The sequence below is a fragment of the Vicugna pacos genome, chromosome 14 (genome assembly GCF_048564905.1).
Source record: "Vicugna pacos chromosome 14, VicPac4, whole genome shotgun sequence".
NCBI lineage: Eukaryota > Metazoa > Chordata > Mammalia > Artiodactyla > Camelidae > Vicugna > Vicugna pacos.
Genome location: NC_133000.1, coordinates 15071279 through 15094681, shown reverse-complemented (window position 1 = coordinate 15094681; position 23403 = coordinate 15071279). Strand labels below are relative to the sequence as shown.

Genomic DNA, 23403 nt, shown 5'->3' with positions numbered 1-23403 from the left:
TGTTACCCCAGGGCCACCAGATGTCACTGTTAAAGGGAGCATGAATATTTGTGGGCCGACTTCCGGACAGACACTGAATCTTAATGAAGCCCGCTTCTTGCTTCCAGTTCTTAGTGAGGATCCCACCCCCGGGGACTGAAATCAGTCCGACTTCCAAAATGTAACCACGAAATGCCAAAAACCTGTTTCACGGTTACTCTACAACACGGTGAATCAGAAATGAGAGGCCCAGACAGAATGTTCAATTTATTTTTAACTAAAATGCATCATCAACAAATACATTTGTGGAGAACAAGAGGTAGTGTGCTGTGCTGGAGTGATGCTCAAATTAGAAAAAGTGGGGAACCCTGAGAGCGTGTCCTCCACTTTTGTCACCCCTCCCCCTGGAAAAGCCACTGCATTAAAGTTAACTGTTGTCACCCAACCACTTGGTCCAACCAGTGAAAAATACTAACAGGACAAAACAAAACTCAAAATCAAAACAATGAAATTGAGAGGCTATTCAAATACAATGAACGGACCCAGATGATCAGAAATACCCTGAAGTTAAATTTTTTTAACCATTAAAAAAAAATCCAGAAAACGGAGTAATTTTCACAGCTTGTAGGTCCCGGGAACACGTCTAACACTGTTGGACTAGAAAGAGCACTTTCAATTCACTAGGTTCTAGTTCGCTGAAAAGCTCTGTGGCCTTGGGCAAGTTATCTAACCCCGCTGAGCCTCTGTCTCTTGGTGTATGAACTGGACCTGTTGAAGGCCCCTCTAAACAATACATGATTCTAGGATTCTAAGTGTGGCCTTGCGGGACCCCCGTGCAGTTGGGAAGGTGGATGTCAAAAATAAAAACAATACAGGGCGACTTAAGTGACACAGACAAGGACTGCAAGAATTCAGAGCCCTCCCCTCCTGACAGCCAGGGGACCGAGGGTAGGCTTCTGGAGGGGAAGGGATTAAACACCTAAAACGTAACACTGAAACATGCTCCGCACACTTGATCTCTCCCTGGAAGAGCTGGGAGGTGGCCAATCCAATATTTTAAGATGTCAACTTGATCTGTATAGACATAAACATGTAAGGAAACTGGTCTCCAAAAATAAATGATAATGCTACTTCCCTGTAAGTGCATGAGTTTCTCAAGAATGGGGGCGTGTTCTGTAATGCTATCCAGTCAGTTGTGTGTGTTCATGCAGATCGGCTACTTTTTGGATGATAAATCTGGGGCAAGGGAGAGAGGGAGGAAGGGGAGAGGTTAAATCCTCCTTCAGATGTTAAAAATCTCCCCCAAATGTTGATACGTGCACAGACACCAGCTTGGGAAGTGGAAATTACATTTGTAATAGCAGTTCTGTCTGATGATACTGGGGTAATTATTAGTTTTTTCTTTTTGCTTATCTGGATTTTCCATTTTTCAGCAACAGACATGTAGCATTTATATAATACACTTTTTAATACAAATAAATACATTTGGGAAGGATAATACCTCAAACCACTCTCAGTTAGTTGCACCTTAATGTTAATTAATGGATGTGATCTGCTTCCCACAGTGAAGGGTGGTAGGATACAGATTTTGTTAGGTCTTGACTGCCAGGGGGTCAAGGAAGTGGGGAAAGTGGCGAGAGGATGTAGAGATTCTAAAAGGGCAGCTCGGGGAGGAGGCCTGCCTCTCAGTTAGCTCAGTCCTGCCAGGCCCTCCCCTCCCTATAACCTCAAGGGCATTTTATTAAAATTAAGGACAGCAATCTTAACCTTAACAGTTAACCTTTCTCATTCAAGGCTTTGCCCAATTATTCTCACCATAAATTAGTTATTTTTAGATCCAAACTCCAGCTTTCATAACAAACAAAGGTTCATGGATTTTAAGAACAATTTGAAAAGAAAGAAAACTAAGGATTCTCTTCCAAGCTTCTTGCATTTTGGTTTCCATCAAGCGTTTTTTGGACGAAGCTTTATGTCACCATTTCATATTGTAGTCTGTAGACTTTTCCTGGAGCCCCCAGGCTAGCACTTCAGGAGCTGTAGAGCCAACATCATTAAATACAAGAAAACATCACTTAGACTCTGATTTTAGATAGTTCATATTGATACTTGCCTTAACGTTATCTGGAAAGGAAGAGTTTGCGAAGGAAATTTACAGTGTAAACAACACTGGGGAGGGACGGACGGTTTGTAGGAACCTAGTTCCCTTCAATATAAGCAATTCATAACTTATTGCAAATCATTTTATATACCCATCAAAATATGCCTTCTATGGCTGGCTCCTAGGAAACACTGAAGGTAGTACCTGTTTAGAAGATGCTGTCAAATATAAGCTGCATCACGTTTTTGAAAGAGAAAACACCGTCAACTCAACTATGACACATCAACTGTAAAAACGCATTCTAACTTTCTAAATGTCATCATGGGTGTAGAAGACACCTATCTTAGAACTAATGAAATACAGTGTGACCTCTCTCACCTTGCCCCTGCCTCCCTGTCACAGGGAGATGGGCTTCTGTTCACAGTGACCTGTTAGGCTTTCATAAGGGGACACCAACACTTCTCCCAACTCACTTAATGGTTAAAACATTTAGATCTGTCCTTACTTGTCAGTAGTGTATCTGTCTTCCAAGTTCCTTTCAGAGTCTATAATCTCCACTTCTTTCCCATCCAATACTCAGCAAAAACTCAATTGAGAGAAATCATGTTTTCAGGACCGTCTGCAGGACATGCGGCCCATCCATTTTTCTCTACTGTTTACCCTTGGATTGAGCCAGATCAGCAGAGAGCAAAATACTGGAAACAACTAGGTAATCCCTCATAGAAAGGCTTTTATAAACTCTCTCTGGCATCCTGCCTTCAGCCCACGTGGGGGACACTGTTAGACACAGCCTGAGATGTAATAAATCTTTTGCCAAGGACACAGCGTCCTCTTCATCAGGACCCACTTGGAGACATGTTTCAGGTCTTCATACCAGGAATCTTTACAAATAAACTTTAAAAATCGAAGTATAACAAATATAGAGGAAAGCACACCATTCATAAAGATCCAGCTGAATGAATTATCACAAATTGTAACCACTGCTCAAATGAAAAAAAACCAGCACATTACCAGCATCTCAGAAGCCCCTTCATGACTTCTCCCCATGACGAAGGTTTCCCAAAGGCAACCTCTATCCTGATTTCTGACACCGTAGTTTTATCTGTTTTGGGACATTACATAAATGAATTCATACAATATGTATCAGTTTAGTCTGGCTTCCTTCATTTATAAGTCTGTGATATTCATCCATGCAGTCATAGGCAGAAGTAGGTTGTTAATTTTCATTCCTGTGATTTTCATTGTAAAGTAGTCCATTGTATGTTTATACCACAATTTATTCATTTAGGTTGTTTCTGGTTTGGGGCTATTACGAATAATGCTGCCATTCTGGTACACACGGTAAGCACTTTTGGGAAGCATACCTAAGAGTCAGACGGCTAGGTTTTAGGGCATGCATGTGTTCAGTTTAAGTTATTTCAAAGCAGGTTTCCTCTTTACAGTCTACAAGCACTGTATGAGAGTTCCAGCTGCTCCACATCTTCACCAGCACTCTTCACTGTCAGTCTCTTTATTTTTAGCCATTTTGATTGGTGTGTAGCTACATCTTATTGTGACCTTAATTATCATTTTCCAAATTCCCTTCTCGTTTGTGAAGTATTTATTCAAATATTTTGTCAACTTTTTTTTATTAGACTGCATATCTTTTTCTACTTGATTTACCCACTGGGATAAATCTTTTGTCAGTGAAATGTACTACAAATATCTTCTACCTTCTGGCTTCCTTTTTCACTCTCCTAATGTTGGATTTTGATGAACTGAAGTACTTACTTTTAATGTAGTCAAACTTTTCCAATTTTTTGTATCCTTTTTAGAGAGTATGTTCTTCCATTTTTTTTCTTCTTGAAGCTCACTTACAAATTCCTCTATTATCATTTTTGGTTGGCTTCACAAATTTGGTAAAATGCAAATGCAAAACAGAATTTTGTTTCTGATTTCACTTTAGTAACCAAAAGACTGGTGGGAAGATCAAAAGTTGAAGCAACAACCTGTTCTTTGGAATAAAAAAATAATATAACCTGCTCTATGGCATTTCATGAAAATTTATTAATGTAGAACAATGCTAGCTGTAAAAATGTATAATTAAATGTGTTATTATTATATATTAAAATGTATTCTGTTCCCTATATCACCATTTAATTGGAAAAAAAAACAACAACAAAAACTTGCCACCTTACAATCAATCTGAAATTGATTTAACTGAAATCAATTAGGCTGTTCAAGAACAATATAAAAAGAAAGTGTAGACCGGAATGTGTTACATTTTTGTCAAAACAAACAGGTTTGACTCATTCTGGCTCATAAAGCAAGATGATTTTAAAAATTTACTGGAACTTTTTGCCTGAATTGGTTCCTCTGTGATGCATTTTCTTGAGTTCCTCCCATGACTGCCACAGTAACAGTCCCGGGATCAGAACCCACACACCATTGAAAAATACCAGGTAGACCCAAAAGTAGAGCCGACTGTTGGTATTGAGGTTGGGGCTTCCCATAAGCCAGTCTGGGCAGAAGGTCATCCACCCGCCATACAACTCACACACGCACAGGGTAATCTGTATGAAATGCCTGTTAGAGAGAAAGAGACAACGGCTGAAACTGTCAGCTTGACACAGTTTGGCACCAAATCATGACATCTTTCCTTTAATGGCAGCATCAACACAGTCTTCCACAGCAGAAACCCTCCCTGAACGTGGGCCCCAGGTGTTGTGTAGTGCTCCTCTGCTGGTGCAAGTTGATAATTAAGGAAGACCCATGCCTTCCTTAGAAAAGCAATACTACGCTTTCTAGAAGACTGTTCTCAGAATTAAATTAGGTCTCTTGGGTATCCTGTCCTATTCGTCAGAAGATTTAGTGAGGTCACATCTGACCCAGTAAAGATGGGAATCTCTCTATGAGCCACAATTTCACCCGTTGTAAAAGGGATAATTTGAGTCCCTTCCTCGAATAATACTGTGGAGATTAAAATGAGACACACAGATAAAGGAATCAGCACTGCGCCCAGCACATAGTAAGTAAACAATACACATGTTATAAATGTTTGAAATAATAAACAAATAGGCACATGTAGGAAATCTACAACCGAGATCATAAAGTCAGAGACACCAAAGAGAAATTTAATTTTTTTCTGCCAACTCTCTATGTAAAACTGGGTGAGAGAAAGAGGATTAAATGACCCTGAGGTCTCTTCCAAATCTGAAATTTCATGAAGCTTTCCATTAAGACTTCTTCTTCGAAACAAGAGGGTGGAAAATTGAATGTCACTGTGCCTACTTGACATTGTTTTAGGGAATCATCCCCAGGATAGCAATCTATTTGTCCCAGGTCATTTTGTCCCTAAGAAGGAGAGGAGGGGAAGGGAGGGAGGAAGCAGAGCTCAAAGTTTCAGAGTCTGATGGATGGATGGATGGTTAACCTGCCACCTTCCTCCTTCCTCTCCCCACTCTCTGCCTTCCTCACGCCCTCCACATCCTGCTTGTGAAAAGATCTCTTATTTATCTTGCATGTCTAGCACAGAATTACATAAGAGATTTGTCTTTGTGTCAGGTGAAAAATTGGAAAAGATTTTCCTGGAATGATTTGGGGTGGATGGAAATATTGGGGGGAGGATGGAAATATTACCCTTTATTCTCCAAAACATTGGTAGCAAAGCATCCAATGTTGTTAACACTGTGCTTGCCTATATAGCACTGAAACTTTCACTATAATTGTAGTTCTCATTTTTTTTTTAAATTTTGAACCATCTGAAATGATCCTGGTAGTACCATGGTCCTTATATCAGACAATTTTTGTTTCTACCCTACTTTTCGTCTAACAAAGAACTGTGGTCATTATCTTCTCCAAATGTCACTCTGGCATTGGGACAGCTAATGTTTCTCCTCTTTTCATCAGGATAGGAGAAAGCGCACTTACCTATAACATTTCTCTTTGATGATGGCATAAATGAGGACCAATGCCAGACACCCATCCAGGACAACAGTCGTAATTTCCAAAGACACAATAGTTGGATCAAAATAGAGCCATCTTGCATCAGCTTTGCTGTATTCTTTCCCTAAAAACAAGATACATTTTGTTACGTGTTTGGCAATCATTTTTATGACATTCAATGGAAATGACCATTCCCCCCCATCCCGAGGAGGAGATAAAGAGCAACTGCCGCTCTCTCTATAGTCATCAACATGCCTTAGTGGAAGCAGGAAAAGCCCTGAGACAAAAACACCTTTGCCACCTGACACAGGTAACAACAACAATATCGTGTTGTATTTGAAAAATAATTTGCAGTTTCCACAGTGCTTTTACATATGGGCCCTTTTTACCTCCTCCCTTTTCATCATAAGCAGAATTCTAAATTAATTCAACATGGATTTTGCAAAGACAATCTTTTACAATTATCTTGGTAAATGCATTATAATTCCTTACTTCAAAATTTCAATACAAAGTCTGTAAGTATATGTCAGATATGGGAAAATTATTATTAAGAAAGTGTTTTTTTTTTAAAGATGTGTTTATGAATAATCAAAGAGAAATTAAGTGCTGAGGGGGCAGCAGGGAGGGGAACAATATAGCCTGGATGACAAAATAAATCCAGAATGGACAAAGAGGGCATTTCAGTCCTGCTACAGGAGCCGGAACTAACAACAGACACCACAAGAGCCTCAATTGTGCTGACCGGGGGGAGTGGGCATGCCCTAAGAAATCTTTCCTGACCCCATTATCTGGATGGTTTCTTATAAAAGTACCACGAGGCCAGAAAGTCTTTTTACAGCTGGACTCTCTCTCTCTCTTTCTTTTTTTATTAAAGTAATATGTGCTGGTCCTAAGATCTCAAATAACCACAGGAAAAAAACCCCAAAGTCCCCACCTCTTTTCTCCCTTTAAATACTGCTCCCACATTACTTAGAAAAGGTACGAATGGTCAAAAATTATCTATGTGATCTGATGGGTCTGAGCAGCACAAAGGTCTAGTTTCTTAATGGCTAGAGTTAGGATCCCTCTGGGACCAGGGACAAAGGGTTCTGATGAAAGACTGTCCCGACAGAAAGGACAGGCCAGTAAACAGGATTAGCTATTTAATGAGATAACACACAGACACACGCTGAGGGGAGATTCTGTGAAAGGCCAGACGCAACCCACAGACCAGGGGGAGCCGTCCGGCGTGTCCTTAGCCTACGGCCAGCCATGGACCCAACTAGAACCACGTAACGGTGAAAGTAAAAGCTTTCTCTCTAAATTTAAACATACATTCAACAGGTGAAATGTACCACACAGTGCACCCAAAACTTAAGAAAATACCGCAAGTAAAAGGTCAATGCTTTAGGAACTAAGAGATCAGTGGATGTTTAGATGTTCACAAAAATAACCCCACTCATTCATTCTTTAATTCATGTAAATAGAATCACACAATATGGGGTACAAGTACTCGTTTAATTGATAGCCACACTTGCAATGAATCCCCTCAAACATGGCAAAATGCAAACATTTAAAATTACTTACACAACGAAGCAATCAAGGCGTCAGAATCTGCGATGTTTCCTACCAAAGACAAGTAGACAAAAGGGCCTTCCTGGAGAGAAGAAGACAAAAACATGCTCTAATTTAGCATCACAGCCACAGGAAGGCACCACAGATGCACCTGAGTGCACGTCAGCACCCCTGCACCCCAGGAGTCCACATCCCAGTCTGCAGCCTCAGCGCTGGTGTGGGGATCCAGGAGCCTGGTTCCCTGACTGTGAAAATGGGTATTTCCAAACCGCATGTTTTTATAATATGTGCTAGTTTGCAATGATTGATACTGTAAAATCAGAGGTATGTCTGATGGGGAAAAAATAATTTGAAAATACTGCACAGGGAAGCGCTTAGATATTATAAGCTAAATTCCGGATTATTCCAGGGATTTTACACCTTTGGAAAGTACCTCACAGCAATTCATTTTGTCTCATCCCCCTCCCAAAAAATCCAAGATCTTTCTTAACAGAAGTGGCATTCAAATATCTCTATCAGGGTTGAACATTTTCCTGAATGAGGGGAAATTTAGGAAAATTAAAAATGCTTACAGGCTACCTTTGAAATTTCAGGTAATGAAGTATCTGTAATTATGCTTAGTATTTCCCCATCACTGAAATAGTTCTTTGCCTAAAATTTCCAAAACTAATTAACTAGACTTCACAGGGGTATCTGATTGTTATGTTGCTCCTTTGAACAGATTTTGTTGCTGGTCAGTACAGCTTTTTCCCCCTCATTTCTTTTTACCAAAACCACTTTTGTGACATCAAACCTGTGTCCCTGCCTGATCCCTAAGCTGACTTCTAGTTCATCTCCCCAGAGGCCGCTGCTTTCTACCAGTTCTGTCTGAAGCTCCGGCAACTGTAACTCATGATACGCTTACACTGCTGTATCTTCAGACATTGTCAGTTAACTGCCCATCCTGAAAAATTAGGATCTAATTTACACTGCTTCCCCTCCCCCTTCCTCCTTCCAGGTTTTGATAGCGTAGGGGAGGAAAAACGTCCTTCTGCCCTCTTAGGTTCTGCAGCTGGCCTACAAATTAACTGACGTAGATTTAACAGGAGAAAAGCTTTACTCATTTTATTTATTATGTTTACATGGACACGGGAGTCTCTGAAGGGAAAATGAAGACCTGAATTAGCGTACAGGCCCCAAAACTCATATCCCCTTTTACACAAAGACAATAAATTGCAGGGATGTGACGAGACAAGGGGGCTTGGGCTAAGGACAGTAAATTGTGAGACAGTGACTACATATGAGGGAAAGTAATGGGAGAGTATTTTAGCTGGTTTGTTTGTACAGGACCATTTCAGCACTGACCTCCAGTCCCCAGCGGTAAGAACATTCTTTTCTTCCTGGTACAGGGAGGGTACCTTTCTTACGGGAAATCCCTAAGTAGGGGCCACTATCATAGGACTCCTAGAGCAAGATCTGACAATCCATCATGGGAACAAGGGGTCTGCAGCCAATCTTGCCTGCCTCCACTCTCTCATCGCTTGACAAACTCCTCTTCAGTCTTTAAAACCCCAATGACTCCTCTCCTTGGTGCTCCCTCTAGACCAGGACACAATTCTATCACTCACTCACCAGAATGCATGATAATGGTTTATTTCCCTGTCGGTCTCTCCCACTAGCAAAGCTCAGCTGCAGGACTTTGTGTGATTAACACAATTTACACAGATTACATGGATGGTGAGCTTTGATAAGACAATTCTAGGCTGCACCTCCAAGCTTTGCACAGCTATCTTTGAATCATGTAGTGTTGGTCGGGTCTCCTAGTTTCTTTGTCCTCAGATTTTCCCTTGATATAACAGAGATGAAATGGGTCCGGACACATGGTTTGCAAAGGTCTTTGGGTAAAACATTCACTACATGGAGAAAATGCTCTTGTTTGATAGAAGAAATAGACCTGGGGCAGGTCTGGTGGGCCAGTGTAGACCTGGATGGTGTACTGGTTCTTCACAGGGACCCTGCCCTTGTGCTTTATGTAAAAAGGGAGCCAAAGAAATGCGCAAACACTTGGCTTTACTTCATAAAGTAGGCCATGTACCGTTAGCATTGGCAACTATTCAATTCTTCCCCAAGACAGCTCTAAGGCTTGCGATCCTTCCCTACACCACCGAGCCCTGGTGTGTCCCACCACAGGAAGAACATTCAGATAAAAGCCAGGAAAAGAACACAGTGAAAAGTGGTGAGCAGGGGTTCTAGGGAACCGATGGTCCATCTCTGGAAGGTTCTGTGATGCTAAGATTGGCCTCCCTTATCCTACAAGAAGACTCGGTGAGAAACGTGGATTGACAGCCGCAGGTCCAGCACTGTAGGCTGCGCTACCTGCAGTTGAATCTCCACCAGTAACAGACTCAATGCAAAGCTGAGCCAGGCAGAGGCAGGAGGCAGCCGCCCATCTTCAGAATGAGACCAGCTCTTCTGGGCCTAAAGATTCTTTGGGGGCTTCTGAACCAGATCTCTTCTAAGCAAACAGAGGCCTAAGATCAAAGTCACTGAAAACATTAGTTACTATTTGCCAAGCACAGTCATACATACATTCGTACATCTTCACCTTTTGACAGAGTGTCCCCTACTGACTGGAAGCCCTGAACGCAGACCTTGGTCCGCTGACCACACTGAAGAGGCCCATGAGCAGTGGCCCGGGTGGGAGTGCCTGTCAGCACAGGGTCCGGTGTGCGGGGAGGGGGCCCCGGGGAGGGTGTGGGGTCAGGGCCTGTTTGAGCCCCAGCGTTTCCAGTGGGCATGTGTTGTGGGTTCTATGCCTGCCAGTGCCCATCAGCCATGGGAAGGCCAAGCTTGTGGCGACCACCAGGACAGACCCCCCCGACTGGCCAGGCAGGAAGATGTCTTCAAGAATTCCTGAGCTTCTGTCATTCCTACGATCGTCTGAGGGGCATACAAATGCCCTTAACAAGCATAATCTGAATTTTTAGAGACAGACTTACTCTGGGCAGAGGGGGAAATGACAGGGTGTCTGCATTCCCTTTAAAATACTTCAGCAATAACACAAGAAAAAAGAAGGGAGGGAGAAGGGGAGGAAAAAGGGGGGAAGGAGGGAGGAGAAGAAAAAAGTGACCAGTGAAGCAAGTGCAGCAAAATTTGAAAACGCCAAACCAGCTCATTACACCATTCTCTCTCTGTTTGTTGAAACTTTTCATAGAAAAACTTGATTTTAAAAAGATACCTAGCAGCTTGGCAAGACAACTGTTGCCCCTAGCATTTCAGGACCCCGGGGTCCCAGAGGCCCTCTGCCTTCACGCTTCTAACACACGAGCGGGGCCCCTGGACCACAGTCGTGAGCCTGAGGCTCAGCTCGCCCAGGTCCTCGCCAGAATTTAAAATTTTTAAGTTCTTTGTATCAGGAATTTTGCTTTAAAAAACATAGGAAAGTTTACATTGGATGCTCTCAAATACAATTGAACTATACGTATCTAAGTGAGTTGCTAACAACATGCTAAAAGATTTTGAGCTTAAAAGCTAAAATGTATCACGGCAAATAAATTAAGTAACTAAGGCCAGTATCATTTTTTCACTTAAGGTGTTTCAGAAATGTAATTTTAACAACGTATTCTATAGACTTTAAGACAGCTGCAAGCCAAAAAAAAAAAAAAAAAGCTTGATCTGGGCAAGCTTCTGTTACCTATAATTCAATGACCATTTCACTCAATGACCACTTTAAGGAATGCCCAATTTACTCATTTCACCCTTAAAGAAAAATTTAGCAGCAAAAAGGCTTTTTAGAAATAAAAGAAGAACACATATTTTATTTTTTGTCATTTGGGTTTGTATTTGTAAAGGCTGAATTTGTATTTAAATGTATTTGCAAGGTTCTTTTTTTTTTAAGTGCATTGAATGAAGAACCAGAAAAACAGTGCAATGTTCATTAATTGTGAGAGAATAAAGCCGAGTAAGAATAGAATCAAGTATGTAAACCCTGTCAAAATGTATTAGCATTTCCTAATCTGACTCACAAAATCTCAGCCTAATCAGACTTGATTTTCCATGTCATGGTAACAGTCTACATCATTGTTTCTGGAAGGATCAGCTGCTTCAGCCTCCGAGGGCACCTCGATGACAAGGCTTTAGTGACTTCACGCATCTATGCCGCCCAGCTGTCGTCCACTTAATGACACGACGACTTCTGTTTGATGGAACCTGCCCCAGCAGATGGGCTGTCGCCTAATATTAACAATGGGCCTGCTGGTCCTTTCAGAACTTTGGGTATCAAACAGCCACACAAGCTCTATTGTTCCTACAACATGGCAGCTTAGTGTTTGATTTAGGACTTGAAAAACATCTCTCCCTTTTTAAGAATATACCCTTCTCTGCTGAGACAGTTGCTGCTTCTCAGATAAGAGATTTGAAATCTTTCAAGGCTCATCTTAATTGGACATGTGTATGATCCCACTATTACACAGGGATGGGAGGAAAATGAAAAGTTAGTCCACATAAGGAGGATGGCAAGGAGGGGGTCACAAAAGGGACAGAGGCAGAGTGAACCCTGACTGAACTCTGCTAAATGCCAGGCCCTGTGCCAGAGGTCCCACATCCCTGCTATTCAAATGTGGTCCACCCACCACAGCATGGGCACCCTGGGAGCCTGTGACAAGGGCCGATTCTGTGACCCCACCCCAAACCACGGAGTCAGGGTCTGCACTGTAAACAGGTGCCCAGTTGATTCCTGTGCAGTCAAGTTTGAGAACCACTGCCCTCAATTATAAAGTTTTATTTAGCCCTCACAACAACCACTTGAAGAAAATATTATTTTCCTACTTTATAGATATGACCCCAAAATTCTGCTGAAATCCTACTTCTAAAAGACATGGTATTAGGAGGTGGGACCTTTGGGTGGGACCGTGAGGAATGGGATCAGTGCCTTTTAAAGAGGCTCCAGAGAGACCCGGAGCCCCGCCCACCAGGTGAGGACGCAGGACAAGGAGCCAGCTAGGAGCCAGTGAGCGGGTCCTCAGCTGACCACGCTGGCGCCCCAATCTCAGAGTGCACCCTCTGGGACCGTGAGAAATAAATGTCTGCTGTCTAGAAGCCATTTGGTCTGTGGCATTTTGCTATAGCAGCCTGAAAGGACTAAGACAGTAAGGAAACTGAGATAGAAAAAGCAAGCTTGCTTCCTCCCTCCCTGCCTGCCTTCCTTCTTTCCTTCCCCTCTGCCTTACAGAAAGGATTTTCAGCAGGGAAGGGGTCTCACGGGTGGCCAGTGGCAGAGCCAGCTGCAACAGCATGTCTGTTGGATCCCAAAGCCCATATTCTTTCCACCTTCTCACTCTGCCCCAGCCTTTTTTTTTTTTTTAAAGACTTTCTTTTTTTGAAGGGGGAGATAATTAGGTTTACCCATTTATGTATTTATTTTTAGAGGAGGTGCCTGGGACTGAACCTTGTGCTTGCTAAACACGCTCTGCCACCTGAGCTATACCCTCCCCCCTGCCCCGGGCTTCTTGGATAAGGGCCAGACCTCCTCTGGAACAGCGCTGAGTAACCAGCTCTGCTCTTGAAAAGCAGCCTGTGGCACGTGTGAGGACAAGTGACAAGACAGGAAAGCGCCAAAAAATCATGCCGTGAGAAGCCATGGAAGGCATAGAGACCAGGTGGAGCTGCTGTGTAGACACAGGATTCAACTCCCCTTTGGGTCTGTGCACAAGAGGGCACAACTAGGCCCAATGAGCAGGAGTCAGAGGAGGCTAATTTTAGCTCAACATAAGGAAGAATTTTCTTATAACTAGAGCTATTCCATTTTGGAAAGATAGCACTAACTAAAAGTTTTCAAGCAAAGGGTGGATGACCTGATGCCTATCTGGGCTATTAGTAAAATTCCTGTATCAAGGGGGAGACTGGACTACTTGGTTCCTACAGCCCCTTCCTCGACGAAGGTGGCCTCCTCACTTCCCGCAGGCAGTACTGGGCATCCCTTTGGACGTGCTGGTCGTGATGCCTGCTGTGCCCGGCATGGGCCTCCAGTCCCAGTCCCCACGGCCCGGACAGCTGTGGGAAACTGTGTTCTACACTGCGACAGCCGCTCCTCTGGCTGCAGGGGATTGGACCACAGGATCAGTGGCAACAAGGAGGGGTTACAGGACTCTAGAGCACACAACACACAGGTGGGCCGCCAGCCCACAGAGCAGCCTATCCAAGACACCACACTCAGATACCAGTGGAATTCTTACCCTCTGGAACACAAACTGAAAAATATGGAATGAATCCAATTTGATTCTGAAAATTAATATGTATGAGAAGTCATTATGAGTAAACTCAAGTTATCAGGAAGCACGGGATATTAGTTTGGTTGGGCTGCCTGAAAAAGTACCACAAACTGGATGGCTTAAAATCACAATATTAACCGACTCACAGATCTGGAGATTGGATGTCCAGGATCAAGGTATCAGCAGGGTGAGGCTGTGAGGGAGGATCTATTCCATGCTTCTCCCCCACACCTTCTCAGGGTTTGATGGGGTATCCCCTGGCTTGTGGAAGCATCACGCTGATCTGTCTTCATCATCACATGGTGTGCTCCCTGTGAGTGTGTGTCTGTGTCAAAATGTCCCCTTTTTATAAGGAGACCAGTTGTATTGGGTGAGGACTCACCCTAATGACCTCAGTTGAACTTGATTACCTTCGTTAAGACCAGATCTCTAAATAAGGCCACATTTTGAGGTCCTGGGGGTTAGGACCCAACACGTCTTCAGTTCAACCCAAACTCAACCCACATGGGCACGCGTAGATGCTATGGGACTCAGAAAAAGAGTAAAGTGTGAGAAAGCCAGCAGGTAGTAGAAAGGGGAGCAGACCTGAGAGAAGAGCCACCAGGAAGCAAACAGGCTTCTTAATGCAGAGCTGCCTCTGACTCAGAACCACTAGTGAAAGAATCCCTAAACCTAGGCATTTACTCAGGAGAAATAAAAACATACGCACAAAGACTTGTAAGCAGACACTCACAGCAGCATTATTTATGACAGCCCCAAACTAGAGACAACCCAAATGTTCATTAACTGATAAATGGATAAATAAATTAAGATATAGCCATATACTAGGATACTAGTCAATAAATTATGCTAAATAAAAGACCATGTGATTTCATTTATATGAAATTTTAGAAATATGACCATTATTTTTAGTTTGTTTTGTTTTGAGGGGGAGGAGAGGTAATTAGGGTGGTTGGTTTGTCTATTTGTTTGTTTGTTTATTTTTAATGGAGGTGCTGGGGATTGAACCCAGGACCTTGTGCATGCTAGGCATGTGCTCTACCACTAAGCTAGCCCCTCCCTGCTATATGAAATTCTAGAAACAGCAAAACTTCAATGTCAAGAACTCAGATCAGTATTTCCAGGGGCTAGAGATCAGGGTTGGACATGAAAAAACTTCCCAAAAAGTGATGAAAATATTCTCTACTGTTACAGTGATAGTGGTTACATAACTTTACACAATCACCAAAATTCATCACACTGCACACAAAATGGGTACATTTTAAATCAATATAGCTGGAGGTGGAAAAAGAAAATTTACACAAGTTGCTGGTGACGATATAGACATAGCCATGCAGCCCAGGAACTTTCACTTACAGCAACAAGAATCAGAAAACAGGAGAAAAGTGCTTCATAGTAGCAAAGAAAATATAAAATATTTAGAAGTAAATTTTAAGAGACTGTAACAGAAGATTTAAACAAACTGGGATCCACTCAGTTCTCAGAAAAGGAGACTCAGTATTGTAAAGATGTTACTTAATCTCAAATTAATCTATTTAAGAAAATCCTAAATCAAAATACCAAGTTTTAGAACTGGCAAAATGAATCTAAAGTTCATCTGAAAGGATATATAATACATTTTAAGGTGCTTGTAAAAGGGTAATAAGATTTGCTTTATCAGATATTAAATGCACTATATGCTAAAATAATAAGAAATAGTGTAGACAGAACTGAAACCAAAAGATTTATAAAACAGAACCAAATTTTAAAAATCCCCAGTTTGAGATTTGCAGATCCTAGCTACTATATATAAAATAGATTAACAAGAAGTTTATACTGTGTAGCACAGGGAACTATATTCAATATCTTGTAGTAACCTATAATGAAAAAGAATGTGAAAATGAATATATATATATATATATATATATATATATATATATATATATGCATGACTGAACTATTATGCAGGACACCAGAAATTGATACAACATTGTAAACTGACTATACTTCAATAAAAAAAAAATCCCCAATCATATCTATGCATATAAAAGACTTTAAGCATTGATAAAGGTGGAATTTCAAGGAAGGAAGGGAGGGAACAAATGAAGCAGAGGTTGCATGGTTGGTTCAATTATAGTATATCCATGCTATGGAATAGTATGTAACTGTTAAGGAAAAAGATCTTTTGACCTGGGTCCCCCCAGAAAGCATTATACTATGTTCTACTACTTTTATGGGGATTGCTATCCCAAAGAGGCAGAGGAGGGGAAACGGGAGATGAGACAGAGAAGGAGGATGAATCAGATATGAGGCAGCATCACTGGGGTTAATAACTTAGTAATGCTGCTTAGTAACAAGCTAACTGATGTCTACCATCTTGAATTTTTCTAGAATTGTATGAACAACTGTTTCTCTGAGGAGTACATCTTGGGCAAGGAGGGAAGAAGAATTTATCCTGTGGCTCCCAAATAACACCATCAAAGGTTCATCCCATGGTGTGTGGGAGCTGAGTGGGTCCCCAGGATCTCACTCCTGAGTGACAGCCAAAGGGCCTGGGGCAGGAGGTGGGAGTAGGTGCTGCCTGATTGGGCTGGAATGACGCTGGAGTTGGTTGCTGTAGTGGTGGCAGGAGCAGAGTATACAGTCAAGGGTCAGATGAGGCCAAGAAGACTTGAGAGTATGCAAAAGAGGTACCTGACACAGCTGATACTTCATACTGGATGAGTGTGAGGAAGCTGCTGCTGGGTACCATCTTTCTGGAATCTTTAAAAACTGGCTTCCCTTTGAGCCAGCAATTCTACTTTCAGGATTCATCCTGGGTAAATATTTGAGACAAGTGCATGAAAATGCCCAGAGAGCATTCTATATAATTGCCAACAACAGGAAAGAGCCTGTAAGTCCAACAATTAGTGACTGGTTAAGTAGGTCCTATATAAAGTATAATGGAATCCTATGCTGTTATTTAAAATTATAAGGTAGTTCAATACTGATATAGATGGTCACTGAACACAGTTAAAGGAAAAAAGCAACAAAGAATGAATAGCATGATCCTCTTTTTGTAAAAAGAATTTCCAAAAATATTTATCTGGATACATATTTTCATATAAATTCTGGAATACTATTAAGAATATTAACAACAATTTTCTCTGAGTAATTTTTATCTTTTTCTTTTTTTAAATATGTAAATGTTATATTTTACAATGATCATAGAAATACAAAATTTAAAAAATTTTGTCTTAAAAGACTATCTGACATAGAAAAACAACTGACATTTTAGATATCTGAGCAATTTGAGGCTTAAAATGTAAGTAACTGAAACTGCTATAAATTAAAAGGATAGAATTATTCTTCCATTCATTCAATACTAACAAATACTTCAGAATAGCTCCTATATACCAGGTACCATGCCAGGTACTGGAGACAGAGGAAGACAAAATAGTTACAAATTGTGTTTAGTGTTATAAAGTAAAAATGATATTTCCCTAGAATATCCTTTCCATTCCAAAAGAAATAAATTTTAGCTGCATTACATTTTTTTGAAGTATTTACATACTTTCTTCTTATATGAAAGATTTTAGGTCAATTATAGAAAAAAAAACCCATTCAACTGAATAGTAAAACATACATAAGAATTTGGATCAGGGGTCAATAAGAATGTATATATGTGTACACCACCTTTTGTCATTATTATAGAGCTTAATGTGGTTGCAAGCTTCCAAGCAGCCAAAGTGAAAAGGAGAAACATTTATACTGTTCTTGCCATCAGAGTAGACAAAACAATTTTTTTTTAGGAGAAACTAAGCTCCTAGCACTTATTTGCAAAAGAAATTTCTCATATGGATTTCACACTTTAAGTGACATTAGTACTATTATTCTCCATATGAACAAGAGAAAAACCCTGCTATTCCACAAGCTCTGGGAGGATGAGGGCCATTCATTCTGTCTATGCAGCACAGCAAGACATAAGTGCCCAGATACTCAAATTTGGTGGAAATGAGGAACAATATAAATATATGTCATTCTGAGATGTGGTGATGTAGCCAGCCATTCCTATGACTCAGTAACATCTTTCTTCATGATGTTAGAAAACAGACTGAATTTGGGTCTGCAGAAGTACAAGGATTGTCTGCCCACACCCTAAACAATGGACAAAGTGTCATTATGGGCACTATTCCTTGGGCTTTTAATTTAGCACCATTTCTAAGTTTGTATTAAGGTTCTCCAGAGAAACAGAACCAATGGGAGATCATATCCACATCCATATCTGTATCTGTATATGTATGTGTGTGTGTGTGTGTGTGTGTGTGTGTGTGTGTGTCTGTGTCTGTCTGTCTGTCTGTCTGTCTGTCTACCTATCTAAAGAGATTTATCATCAGGAACTGGCTTATGAAATTATGAAGGCTTGCAAGTCCCACGACCTGCTGGGTAAGTCAGCATCTGGGGACCCAAGAAAGCTCATGTAGTTATTTCTAGTCCAAGTCCGAAGGCCTGAGAACAGGGAGAGTCAATGGTGTGGATCTAGTCTGAAGGCTGGCAGGCTTAAGACCCAGGGAAAGCCATTGTTTCAGTTCAAGTCCGAAGGCAGTTCCAGTCTGAAGGTGGTCAGGCAGGAGGAATTCTCTCTTACTTGAGGGACTGTCAGTCTTTGTGTTCCAGTCAGGTCTTCACCTAATGGGATGAGGCTCACCCACGTTAGGGAAGGCACTCTGCTTTACTCTACCAATTTAAATGCTAACCTCATCCAAAAACACCCTCAAACACTCAGAATAATGTTTGCCAAAATATCTGGGCACCCCATGGTCCCTCGTCAAGTTGGCACATAAAATTTACCATCATAAAGCCTTACCGTTAATATACAGCTAAACCAATTGTGATTTACCAGGTCTTCCAAACAGCATGAGGACTATAAATTCATTTACCAGAGAGGATATCTATCTTAGAGCAAAACTGAAGATGACGATGCCAAAAGAGGAAAGGGAAACAGGAGACAGTAACAGACGGTGACTTCAGACCTAGTGATAAAGTAGTAGGAGGAAGAAATTTTTAGGAAGTCCCAAGATCAGAGGCTGAAGTTACTGTCGTGGAAGGTAAGGAACAGGTGGGGATGTTAAACGGACAAGGGTAATGTCCAAAACACACAAATTAAGGGAATTATGCAGGACTTCTTAAGGAAAGACTACCCATGGGGGTCACAGCAGAATGAACAAGAGACTGCTGCAGCCCAGGTTCTCCACAGCTGCCCTTCGCCCCGAAGACAAGCCCACCTCATGCTCCACAGTGACAGAGTGTGGGAGTGACTAGCTGAGGGGTCTGACCAGAGGATAAGTGGGATCAGGGAGACTCAGCTCTGCCCGAGGTCAATTCACGCGCCAGGCGGGCACCAGCCACCAAGCGCTGCCGGCACATGTCTCTGCACTTCGCTCTTCCCTCGACCAGCTCTTGCTCACAAACACACTCAGCCCCTCTCATCCTAAACAGATCCCAGAGTCCCTTGCCTGCCCCTGCGCTGTCCTGAGTTACCTTGGTAAACAAAGGGCATTGCCACTACCCAGTTCTACGAGGATTAAATCATCAGTCACGGCAGTCACTACTCAGAAACCACCCATTCCTAGGAATGCCTGCTGCCTCCTCCAATGCAGCGAGGAATTTCCAACTCTACTCTGCCCTGACTCTGTCTCTCCAAATTGTCTTACATTTTTAATTGCCTTCTGGCCATTTCCCCTCAACTACACACCAGAGCCCCAGATTCATAGTTCTAAAATCTGACCTTCTTGTCTTTGTTAACATTATCAACGGTACCCACAACGACCAGATTCTAAACTCCAAGATCATCTCTGCCCCCAATGTATAAGCAGTCATTTTGACTTATAAAATTCCCTTTGCAAAGTCTCTCATATTTACCTCCCCTTCCCATTTTAACTTCCACCTTAGCTCAGTTCCTTCTTCTCACTTCTATGGTACTGCAGTTGCTTTTGGCTGACCTCCTGCCCCTGAACTATTCTTTCCAATCCACCCTGCACCATATTGGGAGACAATGCTCCATGTATGTCTCCTATTCCTGCACTGACTGGGATCTCTTTGGGGGTTCCTCTCCTGTTACGCACCCACAGCATGTGCAAGTATCATCTGGCCCTCACTGCATTGCCCTGTGGGGCTTAGAGAATCAACCAGCCTAACTTGTTTAACTTGTAAGAAGGGCAAAATCTCAGACCCCTCACAGCCTCTGACTTAGCACCACCATCAAATTATCTTTTGAAGGATCTGCTTTGGCCATGCTACTTCCCTGCCTGAAACCCTTCAATGGCTTCCTAGCACAGAATGAAACTGTCTTAACTGTCATTCAAGTTCTCTTTCTAGCCTGTCCCCCCACTTTACATAAAGGACTTGAGCATTTGTGGATTTTGGTATTTTTAGGGGGCCTGGAAACAATCCACCCCAGATACTGAGGGAGGACAGAAGTATTGAGAAAGAAAAGTGAAAGCAAAGTTTTTGATAATCATCCAGGTCTACAGATGTTTATCAGTTGGATATGTGCACATAACAGATAATGCTGGAATCTTATCCTATGTAAATCTTGTGTCCTAATCAATCTGGACATCAAGATGTTTCCCAAACATAGACATACTATATCCTGTGTCCAGTGTCTGGCCATGCCTAGAATGCAATACTTCAGATTGCAGACGGGGGAAAACCCATGACGCACCAGTGCGTGAAACGCCCATAGCAACCTCTGAGGATTGGTGAGCCAACCACTGATTTCTTCATGCATGTTGCCACGGCTCCCATCAGGTGGGAGATCAGCCAGACCTTTCATCTTGGCCATAGCCAACTGAACTGAAGGTTAATGCTGCAGCCCCAGGTAACCACACTCTGCAAGCTGAACCACCTCTGAGAATGCTTGGCTTGAAATTCTGTCCAACAGAAAAGCTCTGTATTTGATGGTGGCCAACAGACCTCAAACATCTCCTCCTATTTGAGAAGTAAAGTGAAAAGGGTGAGGAGAGGCAGCTCAGGTTCTAGCGGCAACACGTGAGTTGTGGTTTCAGTTCTCCTTGAGGCTTTACGTTACAATCTTTGCTCGTGTCACATCTCTGGGTTTTCTTTCAACAAATTCCCAAGAATTCCAAAGATAATATGGACATGCAATTGTCTTGCAGGCCTCAACAGCTTAATTCAAGTGCCCTCCTCACCAATCTCTAAGGTATGTGTACAAAGATGCTGGTTGAAGCACTGTGTGTAAATACCAAATGTAACCAGTCTATATAAATGGGCTAGTTTTATTTATATTTCATCATCAGTTGTTAAGATACATCTCAGAGACGTAAAATATCAGTAAAATAACACACAATGGTTACGTCATTGATTGTTCCAATGTGTGGGGAAAAATATGCATTCTAGAATTAAAGAACTAAAGTATGGTGCATTCAAATAATGGGAAGTTTTGCAGTTGGGACAGGTAAATGGCACAAGATGGGGCTTTTAGGGGGGGTGGCGCATTCCCTTCAGAACAAGGAAGGTGGAGAGAGGAGCAGTGATTCCACACATGGGTCTACACCTCAAGGTATAGAGCTATCTATGGTGTCACTTGTCATGGTTTGTGCTTGAAAAGTAGACAACTTTAAACAAGGTTGTGGATGTTTGGGTCTGCCTTGATGTTTTTATATTTTTGTAAGTCTAAAATTTAACACAATTTTCTTGAAGTGGTCTTAGCAATCTTGTATTTGCCTCCGTTCTTTGGGACACCTTGTGTTCAATGATAGCTTAAAAATCAATTCTATAAATAAAGGAGTTGAGGGAAACATTTACCCTCATTAGCTCCACAAGTTGACTGCTAGGGAAGAAGGAATTTCATCATTCCAGTAACATCTTGTACATGCACATACCCAACTGATAATCATCTATAGATTTCTCAACACTTCATTCCTCCCTCAGTATCCATGGTGGATTGCTTCCAAGCCCTAGGGAAGCCAAAATCCCCAACTGCTCAAGTCCCTTGTATAAAAATGGCGTAGTATTTGCATATAATCTGACATCCTCCCCTATATTTTAAATAATCTCTAGCTTACCTGTAATACCTAATATGATGTAAATGCTATGTAAATCGTTGTAAATATAACGGAAGTGCTAAATAAATGGTTCTCAGTGCAGCAAATTCAAGTTTTGCTTTTGTGGAAATTTCTGGAATTTCCTGCCCCCCCCCCGGAAAAATCCTCGGTTGGACTGACTGCACACTCTGGCTTCACATTAGCTATAAGTCTGCCTAGATTTAAGCAGGGTCAGATTTGCAACAACAAAAAAAGATATCTCAATACAGCTTTAAAAAAAACTTAAAAAAAAAAGTGCGTGCCTGGGGAGGAGGGCTTTTCAATGGAATCTCTTAAATACAACACCCCTGGCCATTTACAAAGGGGGCTGAAGTTTTAGGGATACGTTTTCTAAAGCCTGGTGTGAAATAAAGTGCAAGATTTGGAGCCAGACTAAAATTGACTGGATCATGCCAGCTGTGCGGCATTTGTACAATCACCCGACTCTGCAGGGTCTGTTTTCTCCTCTGTAAACTGGTGACAATAATAAGTAGCTTACGGGATGCTTGTGAAGACCAGAAATTTTAAACACAGTACTGTGCCTGGCACACAGTCGTCACTCGATAAATGAATAATATCAGGGCAAGGGGGGTTTGGGTTTTGGCATTGGCCCTAGCGTGCCTCATCACCTCTCCTTGCTCCCTCTGGGGGTTCAAAAACTCTCAATTATGTGCAACACTGATGTGCAGGTTACAAAATCAAGTAAGTCAAAGCCCTTCAGCAGCTTACAGTAACAATTTTTGTTTTGTTTTGTTTTTTTAATTTGGTAGAGGAATTGGCACCACTAGGGAAACTGCACTCTCTTTTCACGGACTTGGGACCTCGGAGAATTGCAGCATCTGGCCAAAGGCCACGGACACCGCGGCCTCCACGCAGACTTCCCGCCAGCGGGGATGGAGTCGTCCCCTAGTCCTTTTTCAGGAAACTCCCTGGAGCCAGAAAGGAAAGAGGGGTGGTGGGAGGCGACGGCACTTACCAGTGCGAAGTGCACCAGGGCGTCGAAGCAGAGCCAGGCGAGCGCCCCGCGGTCCGCCGCCCCCCGCCCGCGGCCCAGGCGCAGGCCGAGCGCGCAGCCCACAGCCAGCAGCGCGGCGCACAGAAGCAGCGAGGCGCCCGCCTCGGCGCCCAGCTCCCCCGCAGCGCGCATGCTTCCTGCACCCAACCCGGAATGCTGGGAACGTGGGCTGGGAGAGCGGGAATGGGAGGGCGGGGCGGGGCTCTCGGCGGGGGCGGGGCGGGGGGAGGGAGGCTTCCCCTCCCGCCTCTCCGCCTCCCCGTCTTTCCCGCCCTCAGAGCCGGGAGGTTTTCTGAAGTCAGGACCGTGCTCAGCATCTCGAATGAGTAACTGCCAGGACCAAACCTGTTCCCTGACCCCGCCCAAAGAAGTGGTAATAGGGCCACATCTTTTGATGCAGTTTATGTTTTAACGTGGTTCAAAACCTTAAGCCGCAAGATAAAGTCCAGATGGCGGAAATTTTGCCAATGGACCAGGGAGAATTTTAGGGAGAAAAAGTTCTAATTAGCCTCTTGCAAGTTT

The 23403-nt window shown here is 42.5% G+C and overlaps 1 protein-coding gene across 1 annotated transcript; it reads right to left on the bottom strand.

Annotated features, from left to right (window-relative positions):
* Positions 1 to 227: 227 nt before the first annotated feature.
* EBPL (EBP like) lies at positions 228 to 23027 on the bottom strand. Its single transcript, XM_015244280.3, has 4 exons — positions 22843 to 23027; positions 7568 to 7637; positions 5987 to 6125; positions 228 to 4642 (listed from the first exon to the last, which is right to left on the bottom strand). Exons 1-4 carry the CDS (start codon positions 23011 to 23013, stop codon positions 4402 to 4404), a joined length of 621 nt encoding a protein of 206 aa, XP_015099766.2. The 5' UTR covers positions 23014 to 23027; the 3' UTR covers positions 228 to 4401.
* Between the last annotated feature and the right edge of the window lie 376 nt (positions 23028 to 23403).

Coding starts and splice junctions, on each gene's coding strand:
- EBPL (XM_015244280.3), bottom strand. CDS start 23,013: ATGCGCGCTGCGGGGGAGCTGGGCGCCGAGGCGGGCGCCTCGCTGCTT. Junction 7,638..22,842: donor CCCTGGTGCACTTCGCACTG/GTAAGTGCCGTC, acceptor TCTTCTCTCCAG/GAAGGCCCTTTTGTCTACTT. Junction 6,126..7,567: donor CGCCTTGATTGCTTCGTTGT/GTAAGTAATTTT, acceptor TCTTGTTTTTAG/GGAAAGAATACAGCAAAGCT.